The 22,246-nt window shown below is 43.4% G+C and overlaps 1 protein-coding gene across 1 annotated transcript in view; it reads right to left on the bottom strand.

Moving 5' to 3' along the window:
- The window catches only part of LOC142254546 (uncharacterized), a 95,860-nt gene that overhangs the window by 43,329 nt on the left and 30,285 nt on the right, over positions 1-22,246 (bottom strand). Inside the window, exons 4-6 of the mRNA XM_075325687.1 lie at positions 15,731-15,898; positions 12,732-12,833; positions 9,524-9,634 (exon numbers count right to left, since the gene is read on the bottom strand). Coding sequence (XP_075181802.1) covers positions 9,524-9,634; positions 12,732-12,833; positions 15,731-15,898 — 381 coding nt within the window. The remainder of the gene's footprint in view (positions 1-9,523; positions 9,635-12,731; positions 12,834-15,730; positions 15,899-22,246) is intronic.

Raw genomic sequence — 22,246 nt, 5'->3', positions numbered from 1 at the left:
ACATGCGCTGCCTCCGGCCCACTGATCTCCAGGCAGCGGATTTAACAAAAATGGGGCCCGGAAGTGGCGCGTGCGCAGATGAGATCTTGGATTATCATTGAGCCGATAGCTCAATCTGAGCATGCACCAACTCAAGGCACCATGTCTTTCAAGCCCGCACCGCTTGCAGTTTCTGGATGTTCCTCCTGTCTCACAGCAACTGCCGCGAGTATCTGGGACACCCGCTGCACACCCACAGCATCGCGCTATTCCAACACCGCCCTTGCCTCCTGTGACTCCACTTTACCACCGCTGCCACCCCCCCTTCGGTAAGACACCACCGGATTATATGACGGACCCCATATTTGTTTTTTATCTTTTTTTTGCTAAATTTGGGGTGAGTCTTAGAATCCTGTGAGTCTTATAAAACAAAAAATATGGTAATTATTTTCTAAGCATTTTGAGCATATAGTCTCACTTGGAACTGTTTGCACCCTTGAAATTATTCCAGAACATGAAATATTTCTCCCAGAAATTATTGCAATGACACATGTTTTGTTATGCACATGTTTTTTACTTGTGTGTTTTGGAACATTATTATATATATTGGACATAATTTCACACAAAACTTCAAAATTGGGCTGGACAAAGTTGTTGTTACCCTCCACTTAATATTTGTTTGCACCCTCTTTGGAATAAATTACTGCAATCAATCGCTTCCTATAATCATTAACAAGCTTCTTACACCCCTCATCTGAAATTTTGGACCACTTTTCTTTTGGAAACTGACCCAGGTCTCTCATATCTCTCTACAGCAATTATAAGATCTCTCCACAGGTGATCAATGGGAGTTAGGGCCGCTTTACACGCTGCGACATCGCTAGCATTTGCTGGCGATGTTGAGCGCGATGGCACCCGCCCCGTCGTACGGCCGATATGGGGTGATCGCTGCCGTAGCGAATATTATTGCTACGGCAGCGTCACACGCACATACCTGTTCAGCGACGTCGCTGTGACTGCCGAACAATCCCTCCCTCAAGGGGGAGGTGCGTTCGGCGTCATTGCGACGTCACTAAGCGGCCGGCCAATAGAAGCGGAGGGGTGGAGATGAGCGGGACGCAACATCCCGCCCACCTCCTTCCTTCCTCATTGCCGGCGGACGCAGGTAAGGTGAGGTTCCTCATTCCTGCGGTGCCACACATAGCGATGTGTGCTGCCGCAGGAACGACGAACAACATCGTACCTGCAGCTGCAATGAAAATTGGGAATGGACCCCCATGTCACCGATTAGCGATTTTGAATGTTTTTGTAACGATTCAAAATCGCTCATAGGTGTCACATGCAACGTCATCGCTTACGCGGCCGGATGTGCGTCACAAATTCTGTGACCCCAACGACATTGCTTTAGCGATGTCGTAGCGTGTAAAGCGGCCCTTCGATCCGGACTCATTGCTGGCCACTTCAGAACTTTCCAGCGCTTTGTTTCCATCCATTTCTGGGGTTTTCTTGAAGCTTGTTTGGGGTCATTGTCCTGCTGGCAGACCCATGACAAAGAAAGTAAACCCAGTCTTCTGACACTGGGCATTACATTGCAACCCAAAATTCTATGGTAATCTTCAGATTTCATGTTGATTCCACAGACTTAGACAAGGCACCCAGTGCCAGAGGCAGCAAAAGAACCCCAAAACATCTTTGAACCTCCACCATATTTGACTGTACCATGTTCTTTTCTGAGTTCTTTTCTTTGTAGGGCTCATTGTGCTTTCAGTAAATATTAGAATGGTGTGCTTTACCAAAAAGCTCTATCTTGGTATTATATGTCCACAAGACACTTTCCCAGCAGGATTTTGGCTTACTCACGTACATTTTGACAAAGTGCAGTTTAGCTTTTTAATTTAATTCAAATGCGGACGGATCTTTTGTACTGACATTGATGCACCCTGAGTCTATAGGACAGCTTAAATTTCTTTGGAACTTGATTGGAGCTTCTTATGCACCATCAGGACTATTCTATGTTGCAACCTTTCATCAACTTTTCTCTGCCTTCCACGTCCAGGGAGATTAGCTACAGTACCATGTATTGTAAACTTGTTGATTATGTTACACACAATGGACAAAGGAACACCAAGATCTCTGGAGATGGACTTGTAACCTTGAGAATGTTAATATTTTTCAAAAAGTGTGGTTTTCAAGTCCTCAGACAGTTCTCCTCTCCTTTTCATGTTCTCCATGCTTAGTGTGGCACAAACATACACACAATGCAAAGATTGAGTAAACTTCCCCTTTTAATCTGGTTTCAGGTGTGATTTTCATATTGCCCACACATGTTATTGCCAGAGGTGGGTTTGAACGAGCATCAAATGCTTGAAACAAAGTTGTTTACCCACAAGTCTGTAAACTTGCTGACAATTTTGTCTTGACCATTTTTGGGGTTTGTGTGAAATTATGTCCAATTTTCCTTTTTTCATTTTTTTTGTGTTCCAATATACACAGAAATAAATATGTGTATAACAAAATATGTGTAATTGCAATAATTGTCTGGGAGAAATACTTCATTTTCTGGAACAATTTCAAGGGTGACAACACTTTTGAGAATTACGGTATATTCATATATAAAAATACATATTTTGTTAGGTAGTATAATTATCCTGATTTAGAAAAAAAACTATATTATTACAATGATACACATAAACACTATCTATCTAAAAAATCATGAAACAAATACCGGTAGACACTAAACCAAAACAAAGTGCAATAATACAGGTCGACAGACCACAAGTCCTCAAACATATAATGCAAAATCCCCCAAACATAAAATGCTAAATCAAGCAGCCATTATATGTAATCATGGTGAAAAGCTGCTTATTTATTGCATACAAAAATGTTTTGGATCTGAAACTGAGAAAGGATATCTATCTACAGTGGCATGCAAACATTTGGGCACCCCTGGTCAAAGTTGAAGATGAAATGATCTCTAAAAGACATAAAGTTAAAGATGACACATTTCCTTTCTAATTTAGGCAAAAAGAAAATATATATTTTCATATTTTACATTTTAAATTAACAAAAAAGTAACTTTATGCTTTTTAGAGATCATTTACTCTTTAACTTACATAATTGTCTACAATAACAGCAATTTTGCCAAGGATGGCCAAACATTTGCATCTATCTATCTATCTATCTATCTATATCTATCTATATTATCTATCTATCTATCTATCTATCTAATCTCATAACTTCAAACCATCCTGGATAGAGCAGGAGATTAATGAAGTTTGAGAGCTGTCCCACTGTCTTGGTAGATCAGCAGTATTTCCCAACTTTATCTTTATCTGTGTCCTTGAAGACTATAAGTAGAGCAGGGAATCATCAGATCCCTGATCCACCATTGCATCTGGGTAGATACTGAAGGACAAGCAAGGACACTGTATCATACCATGAGGATATCGTATAGTATGGGGTAAAAGTAGGGATTATACTGGCAAGGTTGGCACTGGGTACATCAAAGTGTGTCTAATGGGCACTGTGGGGGCTTCATACTGTGTGTGTGATTGGCTCTGGGGACATCCAAGTGTATCTGCTGGGCACTGAAGGGGCATCATAGTGTGTCTCGGATCACTGAGTGTTTCATACTGTGTAGGAAGGACAATGTGGACATCATAAAGTATGGGGGGGACTGTGGGCATCATACTCTGTGTACTTGGCACAGTGGACATCACAGTGTGTCCATTGGACACTGTGGGAGCATCATGCAGTGTGGCAGGGCTACAAAGAGGGCATCATAATATTTTTGGGAGGCACTGTGGTGGCATCATTCTGTGGGTATCATAGTACATGTGATGGTTGGCTTTGTGACTGTGAGGTGGTGGTTGGTGAATGACATCACCCCTTGAAGGCTATTTAAAGTTAAGGACCCACTGAGAGGTTCACGACAACAAGACAGTGGGGTTCATGCAGTCTAATCAGAATATTAAACTATGAACCTCATCTTCTATTTTATAAACTAATGGCACTAGATCAACTAAAGCTTTTTTTGTTGTCCAGTCCATGTCTTTTTCTACAGCTGTTGCTATGTGTGATAGGCACTGTGGAGGCCATTAAAAGTGTAATGCAATATGTGGTAAAGCTACAGTGGGAACACTAATGTGTGGGCACATATAAAAGGCTGAGTGACCTTAGGATAATGCCACAGCACACTATGTATCCCTCTTTCCTACCTTTTAAAGTTGGGTGTTTTGCTAGTTTATAAACTTTTTTTAAAGTCTTGTTGATCAGTTATAGAATCTTACATGAAACTGAAGAAAAAACATAGCTTTCATTTTTAAGAGATATTGTAGTTCTTTTTCTAATTCTACATTTTCCTTACTTAAACAAGTACCGTAAATATGTCTGAGCTGCAATAAGATGCACACTCACCCCCATATATGCATTATGGATGCATTGTAGCCTCTTGTTACCAAGCATAACTCTTTCAGAGTTCCCATGGGTTGAGTCCTTATTGACAAAGCTAAGATGGCCTACCAAGTCATCAAGGCTTGACTCCTAAAATTTAATTTAAGGAAGCACTTCCATTAGGAGATTTTTAATAAATCAGTGCATATTCTGTAGTGTCAGTGTGTTTTAATACTCATCTATTGTCATCTTCTTTGGGATTTGTGGATACAGCAGTGTCCTGCTCCACTTCTCAGTGATGTCACCATGCTCTCTGTGTGACCTAGAAGTCGCTTTTACAATGTAAGTATGTAAGTCTATGGAGCATAAGAATGAGGATCCATAGTCTTACATTGTATAAAATGAGTCTGAGAGTATGAACAGCTGTGATGTCACTGAGAAGAGGAGCAGAGCAGTGCTACTCCAGTGCTTCATGGAGCTGGAGGTCACAACTCAATACAACTCTATGAGAGTGTCACTCTTGCCTTATTTTGTCTCTCATAGATTTGTATTGAGCACTTGTAAGGGGTGGACGGATCCCTGGTGATGAAGAAGCAGTTTCCCCCCCTGAAGATGCCCCACGCTGGGGTGGCAAGTGATGCTGATGTGATGTTATTTGTGTGAACAGTGGTCCCTTTGGGAACAGTGACAGGAGAAGGAGGGGCAGGACAGCCTAGGGGGATGGATAGAGGGCTCTGTAGCAGAGTGAGAGTAGTGAGTACAGTGTGTGTAGAGACAGAGAGAAGCAACGGGGCAGAGTGTGGGAGCGACACGTGGCAGATAGCCAAAGGAAGAGAAAGTGCCTCGATCACGCAGACAGAAATACTCGGGTAAGACCCGTACGAGCATAGACAGAGAGAAACAGAAGTGTGTGGGTAAAGCCCATAGTAGTGGAGTACGTGTATAGCTGAAGAGACAGAAGTAGACGGGTAACGCCCGCAGAAGAGAAAAGGAAAGTAGTCCCCCGGCAAGAACTGTAATTTGAACCTGAAGGGTTTGTGTGCCGAAACTGTACAGCAAGATGTTCAATAAAGTGCTTTTTTTGTTTACCAGCTGAATGTCTGCAGCGTTTTACTGAGCCTGAAGAAGTGCCCCTGCCATCCACACTCTGCCCCACAAACGAAACCCATGCTTTAATAGTGACGGCCGGGCCGGGGGTCCACCTGATGCACAAAGTGGCCATGACAGCACCCCCCAAGGCACCCCCTGCCCCCGTTACAAAGTGGCGCTGCGAGCAGGGTGAAGCCTGTCTGCAAGGAACCCTGACCCAAAAATGTGAGGAAGACCAAGTGGTGCCTAAGGCGTTGGACCGGTCACAAGATGGCGGTAAGATGGCCGCCGTCCTCATAGACTCGGTGGAGGCGCGGAAAGTTGGCGCCAAACGCAAAACACTGAGTTGGCCGGTGAAGAAGAAGAAGTGCGGAGTGTGCCGCCCAAAGAGGGGAGGTACTTGCCCCAAGATGCTGCGGAGGACTAGAGACGTGGGCGGCGTTGCAGGAAAGAAGAGGCGTCGCCTACGCTGGGTCGACTTGGTGGGTGAGGCCAGGGGTGGAGTGCATGCAAGAGCGGGAAAAGAAGGACCGCCTCCACCTTCCCTGGCGCCATTACAGTTGGAGCAACAGGAGACGCCGACTCAGCGGCCTGCGCTAAGTTAAATGGAAGCACAAACAAACAAGCTGAAGCGGGCGTGCTGGTGACAGCAGGTCGGGGGAGAGGACGCCCGAGGGGAAGTTTAGTGGAAGAGGCACCTACCATCAAGTTACCGGCCGTGACCGGAGTACCGGAGAGGCCTGCAAAGGTCACGTGGGTTACCTCGTGGGATACCGTTACCGGGGAGACGACCACAGAAGTCCGGGCCACCTACACGTCCCAACTGACGCTGGAAAGCGGGACACTGGGAACATCCCTCCAGAGTCCGGAGGCGGCCGCGTCGGTCAAGGTAGGGCCTCCGCCCCCCTCAGGAGTCCAGGCCCCGGGCTGGCAAAACATCCCAGAGTTTGAGGAAGATGAGTGGGGGTTTATCTGGGAACCAGTGAAGCCGGCGCCCCTAACCCGGCGACAGTCCCCACCGCGCGAAGTAGATCCGGTGCAGGAAAGACTCCTGGCCGAGACAGTGGCGAGGGAAATGATGGCCGGGTCCCGCAGTGAAGAATTTGACCGGCAGTGTAGTATCGGCACAGTGGTCAAGTTTAACCAGGCCGAGGGATACAGGTTTATAGAAGATGATGAGACCGGGGAACATTTCTTTTATAATCGCGTCAATTTGGACACTGAGGGGTTACCACAGCGCCTCCATACCTTGTATCCGGGTGAGAAGGTAAAATTCCGGAGAGAAGTAGGTTGCCGGGGCCTATTCGCAGTGGGAGTGACCCGTATGCCCACTGTCCAGGAGGCCGCGCAGTGGCAGCAGGAGATAGAGTGGGAGGATTGCCAATACAGGAGTCACACTCAACAGAGACCGGTGACCGCTGGAGCTTGTCGGCCGAATAGCGCCCCGGCGACACCGCCAGAAGCGGCTGTTGGGCCGGTAGCCGGACCGGCAGAAGGGGATCAGGGCGAAGGAAGCACCGGCGATCTTGGCGATTCGCCAGAGCATGGTGTCGCATCCGGTGGTTGTTGTCGGCAGCCCACAGCCGTCCCGTCCAGCTACCCCATCACCCCCGCCGGGGGCTGAGGGGCCAAAACTGGAGGCAGGAGAATCAGAGTCGCAGCCAAGTTATGAGCCGTTCCAAAGGCTGCGCCGCTTACCTGGCCAATCCCTCTCCGATTATGTGAGGGCCCAGCGGGCTGAATGGTTGCGCGCCTACTACCCCGCGTGAGATCACAGTAACCAGAGGTGAAAGTCCTGGATGTTCTTGAGAACCGGTACTGTTGAAAGCCGGTGAAAGTTTTCAGTTACAGTAATGTTTCAAAGTACTGAACCCGGGAGGAGCTTAATGCTGGACTGTGCAGGGACTCCTTCCGTGACTGTTAAAAAGGAAGCTTGGTGTTTATTTTTTTCTGCCAACGTAAGACCGGGAGCGCTGGGAATAGCCTCCGGGCAGAAGGTCAGCTAAGACCGGGAGCGCCTGCAGAGGGCCTCCGGGCAAAGATGCTACTAAGACCGGGAGCTCCCTTGGAGGGACTCCAGGCACTGAACTCGGGTGCCTTTCGATGTGTTTTCAAGGTTTTGTGTTCTATGGCTTGGTTTTAAAGTTTTATGCGATAAAGTGAGAAGATTGCTTGACAACCGTGTGTATGTGTTTTTGTCAGATGTTGTCTTGCAGGTCCGAACCTTGCCGGGAGGCTGAGGTTAAAGAGGGGAGGAATGTAAGGGGTGGACGGACCCCTGGTGATGAAGAAGCAGTTTCCCCCCCTGAAGATGCCCCACGCTGGGGTGGCAAGTGATGCTGAAGTGATGTTATTTGTGTTTGTAGTAGTAACCGGTGTCCCCACTAGGTGTCAGGGTGGAACAGTGGTCCCTTTGGGAACAGTGACAGGAGAAGGAGGGGCAGGACAGCCTAGGGGGAGGGATAGAGGGCTCTGTAGCAGAGTGAGAGTAGTGAGTACAGTGTGTGTAGAGACAGAGAGAAGCAACGGGGCAGAGTGTGGGAGCGACATGTGGCAGATAGCCAAAGGAAGAGAAAGTGCCTCGATCACGCAGACAGAAATACTCGGGTAAGACCCGTACGAGCATAGACAGAGAGAAACAGAAGTGTGTGGGTAAAGCCCATAGTAGTGGAGTACGTGTATAGCTGAAGAGACAGAAGTAGACGGGTAACGCCCGCAGAAGAGAAAAGGAAAGTAGTCCCCTGGCAAGAACTGTAATTTGAACCTGAAGGGTTTGTGTGCCGAAACTGTACAGCAAGATGTTCAATATAGTGCCTTTTCGTTTACCAGCTGAATGTCTGCAGCATTTTACTGAGCCTGAAGAAGTGCCCCTGCCATCCACACTCTGCCCCACAAACGAAACCCATGCTTTAATAGTGACGGCCGGGCTGGGGGTCCGCCTGATGCACAAAGTGGCCATGACAGCACCCCCCAAGGAACCCCCTGCCCCTGTTACACACTTGTGACTTAACTTCTGACTTCCGGCCAGACAGATGTTATGGGAACAAGATTGGGCTCTGAGACTGGAGCAACACTGAAAGAAGATGAAAATGCCGGAGGGTGACTCACCCTGGGTGAGTATAAGACAGGGGGGATAAGGGACTAAATTTTAAAAAGTTACTCCAGAGCTGAAAACAAAACAAAACAATTGAATGGTCCTTTAAAGCGAATTGAATGAGAAGAAAACCACCAAGACTGCTGTCGTTAGATACCACAAGATAAATATTTTTGAAAAGTTTGCAAGAAGCCAAAATGAGGATGACGCTGAATCTTCCATTGTTTAGGAAGAAATCATTAAAGTGTTATTCTCATCTGTTGGGAAGTGTTTGTACATAAGCATCTTTTAATTCACTAGTTTTTAGGATTCCCATCCTTTCTCCTGTTAATTAGAATTATATATTTTAGTGTTAACTGATTATAGAGTAAACTGCACCGAAGCTGGCCCAGATTGAAATACAATATTGTAAAATACACATTGGTATATATTCTACCGTGGGCACTGCCGCTGCACAATGTTATGGATAAATTAAAATACACTTAATTGTCCAACTGGACACAAAAGCAGCAGACCGTTTGGAAATTATGAATCCCCATCATTGAGATGCTATCTAAGGTTTTGTGCCTCGATAACAACCCGATCCCTTGAGATAGCAACTATAGGTAAATGTATTCCTTTTTTCAGATCATTTCATTCGGAAGTGCCTCCCTCTCGCCTTCGTTTTTCCCTGAAGCTGGCTGGGATCGGTGGAGATCACCGTTGGCTCCTGATCTGTGTCATTTTCAGCTCAACGGTGCTCCTCCGATACTGGTTCATGTATCAACATTGGGAGAGCACCGTTGCGGCCAGTGTAGCGATGATGTTGGTAGCTTAAACATTCCAACAAGCAGGAGCTCCCCCCAGCAATCAATAAGTCTACTCATAGATACAGACGACGTGGGAAACCTTTTAAACCAAATACAGCATATTTAGTGGAAACAATCAAATGAGATCCCTAAATCTCTCTATATTGGTTCTCACGCTTACCTTGCCTTGCTAAACTTGCAGCTTCAGAGTGAGGAATACTAGTGACATCAGTTCCATTTACAGCCATTACTATATCTCCAACCTGAAGTCCAGCTTCTTCTGCTGCACCATCTGTTTAATTTACAAGATTGGAATGAGAAAATAGGAGGTAAAAAAGAAAAATCTTACAACTCCACAAATAAACATAACGAGCCCGTCAAAAAGAAATATGTGTCTGTGTCCAGTTATGCAGTAAAGCATTTGTGAAAAGTATTTCACACAGTAAATCCATATATGTGCTGTATCATACCAGGACTCATCATTAAAAACCAGCAAATGAAATAGAAATCTAATATATTTTGCCATTCCTTGGGAGTTTGATGCTACAATTCTCTAAATCATCAAATCACAAATCTCAATGAAGTGGGGGATGTTAATTTTCACTGAACATTGGAGAATCAGGAAGAGAAGATAGTGCCTTATGACTGTAAGAATGCAAATTGCATATAAGCGGTCAGATGAAGACCACTCAAACTACCGTAGCTGTATATACGACGGGGCGCCAAAGTGAGTACAGGAAACCTAGAGTTGCTTATGGTTGCAAAATAATAGCAGTCTACTATACCTAATATGGTTAATTACTGCTTTTGGAAGAAAATATGATAAAACATGGAAAAAATTCACAACAAGGTATAGACGAGTAATGGGCAACCAACATAATCAACAGTCATAACATGTATACTGATGATTGGGTGTAACTGACTTATGAAAGGGGGGGTGTTCAATTTAATAGCAGTGCAAAGTTCAGTTAGTGAGGTCTTTCATCCTGCAAAAAAACAGGTGTGGCGCTCATTTAAAGAAGGAGGGCAGCAAATGTTGTACCGGCTGGTTTTAACCCATGTTCTAAGAGTAAAATGGGTCATTCAAGAAATTGTACCAAAGGAAAAAGAACTTTGATCAAGAAATTAATTGGGGAGGGGAAAACCTATAAAGAAGTGTAGGAAATAACTGGCTGCTAAGCTAAAAAGATTTCCAGTGCTTTAAAATGACAAAAAACTCCCGAAACATGTGGTAGGAAAAAAATACCATCCACATTGATCATAGCATAACAAGAATGGCTAAGAAGCATCTAATGATCAGCTCCAGGAAGATCAAAGAAGATCTTGAGTTACCTGTGAGCACTGCAACCATCAGCAGATGCCTACATGAAGCCAAACCATTTGCAAGAAACCCTCGTAAAGTACCATTGCTGAAAAAAAGACGTGCTGAAAAGGTTACAGTTTGCCAATGAACTCATTGACTGGCCTAAAGAGAAGTGGCGCAACATTTGATGGACAGATGACAGCAAAATTGTTCTTATTGGGCCTAGAAGCTCCAGAAAATTTGTGGGATGACAAAGAAACACTGAATCAAGACACTGTACACTGTGAAGACTGTAAAACATAGAGGTGCAAGCATAATGGTTTGGAGAGGTTTCTCATACTCTGGATTTGGGCCCTTTTATAGCATGCCGAGTAACGTGGAATAGTTAGAATATGTCAAAATACTGGAAGAGATCATGTTGCATTTTCCACCAGCAAGTGGGCAACATCCTCATTTGTGACCAACAAGATTGATGTTATGAAGTGGCCAGCCCAATCCAAAGACCTCAATTTCATCGAGAATTTGTGGAGTGACAAAAGTTGCTGTTTTTGATGCAAAACCTAAGATTGTAAAAGAACTGTGGAATGTAGTCCAGTCAGCTTGGGCTGGAATATCTGTTCACAGGTGTCGTGACTCCATGCCACACGAATGTACAGCAGTTATCAGAAATAAAGGATTATTTTGTTCATATTTCCATTTTGCATTTAATGTGCCTTGCTCCCATTGCCTTTGTGTCTATGGACATAAATACTATTATGAGGATTGAAATTTTTCTCAGTTGTTTTAAACACACTGCTATTATTTTGCACAGAAATGTAAGTGAGCAGCTCTCTGCAGAAGCCCCCCTTCAAAAAAGCTCATCTCACTGCAGTTCTCTTTTTTTGCCTAAAATATGGCTTATGATCTGTATCCATGAAAAGGGTCTGTCCTTTGTCCGGCTTTATGAAAAAAAGGAGCTGATCGGTTGATCATGTGACCTCATTTTTGTGTTTGCTCTGCAAAACTGACCAATCAGAGACAGCTGCAATGTTTAGATGTAGTCAGATACAAGGCACGGTTTTAGTCTTAAAATACACCTTAAAGACGACCAGTTAATAGTGGGCAGTTTTTACTCCCCTGAGATTTTTGTTTCATAAATCTGCCATATGGTTCCAGAGATTTGGGCTTTTTTATTTAGTGCGATGTTTTATGGTCTTTAAGAAGAAGCTGTGGCTCACAGGATTCTTTGGGGGCATCTTTTTAGGCTGCTCAACATTATTGTATAACTACAACCTAATCAATAAATATATCTTACATGATTACTAAAAAAGAAATAGACTACTTTATTAATCACAAGAATAAATCCAAAATGAAAGAAAATAAAATTCACAACAACATAACAAAAAAAAACAAAACAGAGGGAAAAATAATAAGGACACAACCTATAGTGATAGGTGTAATCCCTCTCGTGCAAACACCTCTATGATATATGGTGGTATCAAGTATAAGGAATAGACTGATAGCTATTCTCAAAATAATAAATTAATATAAGGTTATGATGTGAGACACAACATAATTATTAGCCACAAACAACAGTATGATCATAATGTGATTCTGAAAAATGAACATCTGATTCTAAGAGGTAGAATGATGAGCGTTTCACATTCTTCATCAGGAGGTCTGCATTATTACCTTATGCGAAACAACCTTTGGTAACATTTATAAAAATTAGAACTAAATAAAAAAAAACACATCTCTAGAACCATATGGCAGATTTAAAAAAAAAAAAAAAAAATAAAAATAATGCAATGCACAGGGGAGCAGCAGGAATAAAATAAGTGCTAACACTGGCCATTTTGCCCTGGGGACAGGTCCTCTTTAATTACTTGACTAAAAGCCATCACTGAATTGGCATACTATAAAATATCCGGGTCGGCTGTGGTTTTCAGGGAGAGATTTCTGTACAGCTCTTGTAAGATCTCTGTTTTGCCCAGACATTGAGAATTATAATATAACAGCTAGATTCTGCCATGTCTCTAATTATATCACACACATACATCTTGGTCATAAACTAAGCTATTTTTTTGACAATAAATAATGCGCTTACTTGTATCAACTTCAGTAACCAGAATAGGCTTTGAAAATTGGATCCGAAATCCCCATGGGTAGTCGCCTGTACCTTTTGCAATTCTCACAGTACGCTCACGAACTGTTCAAAAGGGAATACATATTCAGAGTTTATTCATCTGCTGCCACAACTGGGAAAAGAAGCCAATTTGAATTCTAAGTCTGCTTTCCCTACGTATACAGGTCAACTGTCAAGGAATGGAAAATGGAATTAATTAAAATAATGGATTACAATAATAGCAGCTGGTTATGCTCAAAGGATGACGATGTCAGGAAATTAGGACAACGGAAGTCATCAAGATAGCTGCTTATCTTTAAGGATGATAAGAGAATTATCTTATGGAGTGTATGTGAATTACTGTTCGGGTGATACTTGAGAAAAGGTGGCCTCTCAACCTGAATAACCAACTACTTCATATCTGATGAGATTTGCTAGAGCAGGTGGTCTTTTCTGAGCTACAAACAGCAACATCACAAACCTCTCAACTTCTCTACCTCTGGGCTTTTACCAATTGTAATGAGCCATCTGCAGGACAGGATTGGGTCAGACTCAGGAATAGGTTAAAATCTATAAATATATCCAGATGTTTCCTTATCTCATATAATTTTATATCAGGTTAATCTGGGTTCACTGAACATATATGGACCATGCAGCCCTATTCTTAGAATTAGTAGAGGTTCTCCAAGTGGTCAGGTTTCCAGTCATTGAGATCTGCCAACCAGGAGTACCATTGGTCAGATCTTAAAGGGGCTGTCCAGTATAAATCCACATGTCTGCAGTAACAGTATGTGATTGCAGCAGTGGCATAACGACCGTGGTTGCAGAGGTCGCCATTGCAACCGGGCCCGGCGGGTTAGGGGACCTCCCTGCAGATCAGCAGCCAGCTCGTCTCTGTGATAGAGGAGCTGTGGTGTTCTGTCACAGACTACATGGCCGCTATGTGGCCCATGTGTCAGAGGGGCCCGGTGTCAGCAGCGGTGGCACCGGGCACCCCTTGCCAGTCATCACACACAGCAATGATGAAGCATCGAGCGGAACGCGCCGCTCGATGCTTCATCATTCTCCACCTGTACTTGCACGGTGACGTCACTTCTATGCGACTGCTGTGCTGAGGCATGCAGAGTGCAGAACAGGAGGACACTGACTGGAGCAGCGGGGGAATGAGGAGAGAGGTGAGGAGAGAGCAGTGGTGAAACGAGGAGAGGTGAGTACTTGTTTTTTTTTTTTTTTTAAATTAGTGTGTACACGGTGGCCAGTAGTCCGGGGGGGCTGCATTATATATGGAGCCCTGGGGGCTGCATTATAAATGGAGGCCTGAGGGGCTGCATTATACATGGAGGCCTGGAGGGCTGCATTATACATGGAGGCCTGGAGGGCTGCATTATACATGGAGGCCTGGGGTTCTGCATTATACATAGAGGCCTGAGGGGCTGCATTATACATGGAGTCCTGGGGAGCTGCATAATACAACATGAAGAACACCTTATACATGGACTATAGGGGTGTATTATACATGGAAGTCTATGGGGCTGCATTGTACATGGAAGTCTATGGGGCTGCATTATACATGGAAGTCTATGGGGCTGCATTATACATGGAGGTCTTTGGGGATGCATTATACAACATGAAGGACACCTTATACATGGACTATAGGGGTGCATTATACATGGAGGAGTATGGAGTGCAGTATAATAGATAGAGGACTATGGGAAATGCATTTTAATACATGGATGACTATGGGGGTGCATTATAATATATGGAGGACTATGTGGTGCAGTACAATATATGGAGCACTATGGGGTTGCATTATAATATATGGAGAACTATGGGAAATGCATTATAATACATGGAGGACTATGGAAGTGTATTCTAATATATGAAGGGTTATGTGGGACTCTTTATACTATATGGAAGGCTATGTGGGGGCCAATATTGTATTTGGTGAACTATATATGAGGGGGGGCAAAGGTACAACCATGGGATGGGAACTTTTTGTGCTGAGGGAAAAAGGCTCTTTCCCTCAGAACCCAGCTTTCCCATGCTCTGATATGGGAAAGCTGGGTGCTGAGGGAAAGATGTATAGCAGAGCATGGGAAAGCTGGGTGCCGAGGACAAGATGGATATCAGAACATAGGAAAGCTGGGTGCTGATAGAGGGATTTCAGATCATGGGAAACCTGGGTGCTGAGGGTAAGAGTCAAGTGTCATTATCCAGTACCCCCAAGTGTCGGTGTATGTGGGGTGGGAGGGGGGGGCAGGTCCACCAGGGCCCATCAAATGCTAATTACGCCACTGGATTGCAGACTTGTGAATCCTCACATTGCACAAACTGTGCACCGTGAGGATTCGCCAGTGTCAGATCTGGGAATGGCCGTCTCATGGGCGTGAGTATGTGATATACACACTCCCGGCCAGAATCTGACTGGTTGGGTGCAACCTTACTCAATATATTTGCATTGAGTGAGTCCGCACCCATCTAATCGGATTTTTGTCGGGACTTCACTTGTCACATTCTTGAGTAACTGCAGATTTGTAGATTTAGACCCGACAACCCCTTTAATGACTTAGATTTTCGAGGTATAGCCAGATTTTCTGCAATATTTATATAAAGGGATAGATTTTATAAAATGTTGTCCAATATTTTTATATTGATGTCCTATTCTTACGATAGGTCATCATCAATATCAGGTTGTTGATGGTGCGACAACTGGTATCCCTGCTGATTAGTCTGTTTCCGATGCCACCGATAGCCAGATATGATCAGTTGTGGAGTGAAACAGCACATCAACATCAACTGTATAGTGGCCGCTATGAGCTATTGCAGAACCACACCTATTCAGTTGACCATAGAGTTGGATGAGCAGTACCCAGGCGTGGACACATTACAGTTGATTGAGTTGTTCTGTTTCGCTCCACAAATTATGCCATCTAGCCCTATTGAACCAGGAATAGCCTAACCAATGTATTATATATAATTACCTGCTACTGATCTAGGTCTTTTGCTGAGACATCCGGGACTATTGTCTGGGCTGCAGTCATCACCTTGAAATATCCATGAGGCTGAGTGAAAACTCTCTGTATATAATCCCTTATCTTTATTTTCAGACCGTGAGGCAAAATCCACCGAACGAGTTTCTTCTGAATATCCTAAAAGACATGATAGAAAAAAAAAAAATCTTCTTCAATAAAATGTCACTTTAAGGCTATGTTCACATTTGTCCAGTGCATTCCAATGGACGTACAGTATATGCAGGAATTGGGGAGAACTGTATTTAGACATAAATAGCAGCATGCCCAAAGTCTCAAATATTCAATATAATTAAAAAAAAATAAATAAATGTTCTTTGAACTACGTTTGTCTGGTTTATATCATATTTCACTTTTTTTAAGACATACAAAAAACCTAGGTGAACAAGTTTTTTGAATTCCTTTTATTTTCTATTATTGACAATGGGAGACATAGTGAAACCTTTAGCAGTATATTTCAATAGGTCCCAAACATATACGGTTTTTATTCATTTGGTTAAAAAAAAAAACTCTTTTAGCTAAACCCACCTCCCCCAGAGTTGGCTCCAAAATCCAGAGAACGTACAGTATACCCAACCCCAAGTGAATCCTATCTGTACCAGCAAAAACTAGTTGAGAAAATAATCAAAACAGGATACTGTATATTTTTACGATCTATATAGACATAAAGAAACACATCAAATATGTCCAATATATATGTCAGAATATAGTCAGATGTAATTTGATGTATGGCACTAGCATATATTTTTAACACATAACATAGTTATCATGGTTCTATTGAAAGTAAACACCGTAACTCTAAAATACTTAGAATATAAAATATGGTATATCCACTACCATTTCCTTTTAATATTACCAAATGTATGCAGTATATACACTGTGTGCAGAATTATTAGGCAAGTTGTATTTTAGAGGATTTTTTTTATTATTGATCAACAAATATGTTCTCAATCAACCCAAAAGACTCGTAAATATCAAAGCTTAATATTTTTAGAAGTTGGAGTGGGGATTTTTTAGATTTTCCTATCTTAGGAGGATATCTGTCTGTGCAGGTAAACATTACTGTGCAGAATTATTAGGCAACTTAATAAAAATCAAATATATTCCCATCTCATTTGTTTATTTTCACCAGGTAAACCAATATAACTGCACAAAATTTAGAAATAAACATTTCTGACATTCAAAAAACAAAACCCCCAAAAAATATTGGTGACCAATATAGCCACCTTACCTTATGATGACACTCAACAGCCTACCATCCATAGATTTTGTCAGTTGCGTGATCTGTTTACGATCAACATTGCGTGCAGCAGCCACCACTGTTCCGAGAGGTGTACTGTTTTCCCTCCCTGTAGAACTTACATTTTATGAGGGACCACAGGTTCTCTATGGGGTTCAGATCATGTGAACAAGGGGGCCATGTCATTATTTTTTCATCTCTTAGACCTTTACTGGCCAGACATGCTGTGGAGTAATTGGATGCATTTGATGGAGCATTGTTCTAAATGAAAATCATGTTTTTCTTGAACGATACCGACTTCTTCCTGTACCACTGCTTGAAGAAGATGTTTTCCAGAAACTGGCAGTAGGTCTGGGAGTTGAGCTTCACTCCATTCTCAACCCGAAAAGGCCCCACAAGTTCATCTTTGGTGATACCAGCCCATACCAGTACCCCACATCCACCTTGCTGGCGCAAGTCGGAGTGGCGCTCTCTGCCCTTTACTGATCCAGCCGGTAGCCCATCTATGTGGCCCATCAAGAGTCACTTTCATTTCATCAGTCCATAAAACCTTTGAAAAATCAGTCTGAAGATGTTTCTTGTTCAAAGGTGGTCGTTTTTCAGCCTTCGTTACCTTGGCCATGTCCCTGAGTGCCTTGTGCTTTTTGATACTCCAGTAACGTTACAGCTCTAAAATATGGCCAAACTGGTGGCAAATGGCATCTTCGCAGCCTCACGCTTGATTTTCCTCAATTCATGGGCAGTTATTTTTCGCCTTTTTTTCCCAACACGCTTCTTGCAACCCTGTTGGTTATGTGCCATGAAGCGTTTGATTGTTCGGTGATCATGCTTCAAAAGTTTGGCAATTTCAAGACTGCTGCATCCCTCTGCAAGACATATCACAATTTTGGACTTTTCAGAGCCTGTCAAATCTCTCTTCTGACCCATTTTGCCAAAGGAAAGGAAGTTGCCTAATAATTATGCACACCTTATATTGGGTGTTGATGTCATTACACCACACTCGTCCTCATTACATAGATGCACATCACCTGATTTACTAAAATTGGTAGTTGGCTCTCAAGCCTATACAGCTTGGCGTAGGACAACATGTATAAAAATTATCATGTGATCAAAATACTCATTTGCCTAATAATTCTGCACACAGTGTATATTGAATGACAATAGTGATGAGTGGACTTGCAGATAACCGGGACCGGCAGATCCCTGTTATCTGTTTTTTTTAAATCTGGTTCCGGGCCAGATTCCAGTCCCCATATAAGTCTATGGGGACCAGAATCTGGTGATTAAAAATGGTGGTAGAAGGGATGGTGGATAGGAGCAAGCATGCTGTACTTACGGAGGCTCCGACATGGCTGTCACACTGGGCTGTCACACGCTGCAGCCTATAGCCATATGCTTTATCTGTGCTGGGTATTATAATATGGGGTCACCCTACACCAAATATTTTATTTATTTTTATACCACGATAGATGCAGGCAGTGCCTGTGATTGGTTGCAGGCAGATGCTATCACAAAGTCTGGGGGCATGTCTGACTGCAACCAATCACAGACCCAAAGACTGCCAGTAGGCGGGGAAAGCATTGCATATGGCTGAGGGAAAAGTGAGGAAAGCACCAGTATGCTACGGCATCACGCCAACAATCTCCCTCCTCAGAGGCTTCTTGCACAAGTTGTCACATTTTTGCTACTGGATAGATAGGAGTAAAAGATTGTTTTTAAAGAAATATGTTCATATCTCCTTGGGAATTGGGAGCACGAAAGGTATCTTTAGGGCGGCTTCCATTGCTTTTAACCACCTTATGGTATGGCAAACTCATGTGCAGCTACAAAGAAGACCCTATGGTATAGGTAGCTGAAGCACATGCAGCCACAATGTAGTATTGTGAAGTCTCTAGAAAAAGTCAGATGACGGTGTCCAGTGGTAATTGGTAAAAGTTTAATGGGAACCTGTCAGGTCCAATATGCACCCAGAACCACGAGGAGTACTGTGTACATATTGCATATTGCTAATTCCTGCCTAACCGTACCTGTATCTAGCAGCATAGATAAAGAGATCTTTAGTAAAAGTATTTCTAAAGATCTTTTATTGTATGCTAGGCCGGGGGTACTCGGAACCGGACCGGACTAGTCTGGGGACATCAGCGGTGGCGGGGGGCCGGCTTTGTGACCTTGGCGGTTTCTTTTTAATAAAGGGGAATGATGATTATTTACAGTGGAATAAAGTTCGTGACACCACCTGTGTTTTTTGCAGCTATGTGGGCCGCTGCTGCATTGTGGGTTCCCCGGGGCTGGTAATGAGGTCGCAGCTGAGGTGTTCTTGCTCCCCACAGGTGAACCTGGACCCCAGGGCGACTGTTAGGATTTGAAAGAGTCTGTCAGGGCAGACTGTGATGCAGAAGAAATGGAGACGACATCAGGGCTTTGCAATAACAGTCTTTTACTCACTGAACCAGTTCTTCAGGTTGATAGCCAATTTATTCCACCATGGTATGCTGGGATCCCTGGTGATGGGCAACTGCCGATCCCGAGTAAGTTCGAGGCCAGTACCGGTTCTCCCTTTTGTTTGCCTTTCCTGGCCGTCTCTCTGCGCTGACTTTCACCCTCCTGTCCTGCGCCTCCACGCACAGTACCCTGAGCAAGGGAACGCGGACCACTAGTGGGAATGTTGCCTGCATGGCTCCCTCCAGGAACCTTTGAAGTGATTTCTGCCTGCCTGGCTCCCTGGTCCTCTGTGACCCCCTACCAGTGGATTCGTGTGCTGCTTGTGGCCCAAAGGGGCGTACAACCACCCTGGCCTCCGGTGTTACTAGGTAGTCCTGAAGTATCGTCCTAGCCTAGGGACCGGGACCCTATTTACGACCAATCCCTTCAACTTAAGCTGTTGCTTGTCTAATACAACTATAGGGGGTCTGACTATCTTCCCCTAAGTCTATAGGATTCTCTCTTCAGTCTCCTCAGAGCTGAGCAGGACCCCAAGGGTCCTCACTCCTCGTTGGTCTCCTCTCTCCTCCTGACTGACTGACTGACTCTGCTAACTGCCGATTTTCAAACTTAGCTCTGCCCCTTTTACCTCAAATAGCTCACCCACTAAGTTCCTGCCCCAAGATGGTTCTAGATACAGTGAACGGGGATTAAGTGCCATAACCAAGATCACACATTGTGGATTTATTGTGGATTTGCAGTATAGATTCCATACCGCAAATTGGTAACAAGTAAATTAGAGTTTCAAATTCCAAGTCCCATTTTGAGGAAAAAAAATCTGCAAGAAAAGTAAAGTATGGTGCATATTTCAAATTTGCAACATGCTCATTAACTTGCAGCTTTCACCCTATGCAATGCCTAGTAAATGGAGTAGGGTGAAATCACAGCCATATCCCCAATGAAATTCACAAGTAACACATGCAGATTGTGTCTCCAGATTTGTCACCAAATCCGCAGGGGAATTTTTTTTCCAACTTGTGAACATAGTCTCAAAGGGGTTGTCCATACTAGGGTCAGTTTATGTCAACCTCTGTTATGATTTTCTGGTACCAGTGCGGAGAACTTGACTGCAAGTATGCAATTTGCATACATGTGGTCATGAGCCGATTTAGATGTGTGCAGTTTCACTCAATACAAGTGAGTTGAGCGAGGCTGGATAAGTCTAGTTGGAATGTAGCTGGAAGTTTGCAAATGACTTACTTGCGGTCACATGACCACCTGCTCCTGGAGCTGGTTAATCCTGACATTGCGTGCAGTATATCTCTCCTTTCTGTCCCCCTTTATACACAGCCCATCTTGTAGTACATCACTCATCTTAGTTACCAGCAGACAGGAACATCGCTGCTTCCTGGTATGAGCTCTGCACTGCAATAAAGGAGGCTCCAACCTTTTTCTTGACATCAATCACAGTAGAAGCTCCACTCTAGACACAGAACACCAATATTGTCAGGAAGCCGCTGAGAGAGAGACCGCATTGCGCAGTATCGCGCAGGGCCCCTGAAACTACAGGTCAGTTCCAATGGCAACTGAAAGGCAAATATAGCCTGGACCCTGGAGGGTCATCACAATCTAGGAGGGTGACATGTGCAAAATAAGTGTAAACAAAAGGTTCCGTAACACCATACAGTAGGTAGTGTAACTATAGATTCTACCGAATCCCCACATATAGCACAAACTCAAAGACAGTATAGTTTTCTTGAAGATGCCTCACCCATGATGAGGAATTTACATCAATATATTGAAACATACATTGGGCGATCTTCCTGAGGTTCTTCCAGTGACCAGCCTCCTATTTAACTTCACTATCTTTCATGGTAGATATGTTAGGCTAGTTTCACACTTGCGTTGTTTTGACGGAAACGGAATCCATCACATATGCAGTACAGTTCATTTATTTACAGTTGAAGCGCGACACCATTCGAGTTGAGTGTTTCATGTAGTACCCGCTTGTGTCCACATGATGTCGCACTTCCACTGTAAATAAATTAACTGTACTGTATGTGTGACGGAACCCGTTTCTGTCAAAACAACGCAAATGTGAAACGGCCCTTACTCTAACACCTTTGTATGCCATAGAAACTGTATATAAGATTCTATGATGTTGTGTCCAGTATGGACACACTCCAATATGGAGTTTTTTATACATTGACATCTCATTTACTCTGTAAACCTTGATAAAACATGTCAAATCATGAATCTCTATTGATCCATATGGGGGGGCCTGACCTTGGTATTTTAACATGTTCACCTTGTGTCTTAATAAACTTTTATATCGCTTTTGCACTTTAAAAACTCTCTGCTTCTTTTTCCAAATACCATATGCAAAATAAGGCAGGTTGAAAAATTGGTTATATTGGCACAAATTAATAAATATTTGTGTAGTATAAGACCACGTTGTGATTTTGTGATTTTGGAAATACCCCATTTAAGCCACAACTATTTGATAATAATCAGAACATCTTCTCATACAATATGCGTACACTGTATACATCTGACTGGTAAAACACAGATGGACAATCGGCAAGCTAAAGTCATTATTACACATAGAGGAAAATATATCAACCAAGTAATACATTAGAATCATCATTGCTGTAATTATCAGCATCGAGTGTCATTGCTTCCAGGGAAACCCACAATACACGACAATTTCTTAAACACCAGTATCTTAATCTTAATGATTAGCAGAACTACATGTCCTCCCGTTAAACATATCGGTCGATTAAAGGGTCTAGGATAAACACACATGC

The sequence above is a fragment of the Anomaloglossus baeobatrachus genome, chromosome 1, assembly GCF_048569485.1.
Source record: "Anomaloglossus baeobatrachus isolate aAnoBae1 chromosome 1, aAnoBae1.hap1, whole genome shotgun sequence".
Classification (NCBI taxonomy): Eukaryota; Metazoa; Chordata; class Amphibia; order Anura; family Aromobatidae; genus Anomaloglossus; species Anomaloglossus baeobatrachus.
The sequence above is the reverse complement of the archived record's forward strand: the minus strand, read 5'-3'. Positions and strand labels throughout refer to the sequence as shown.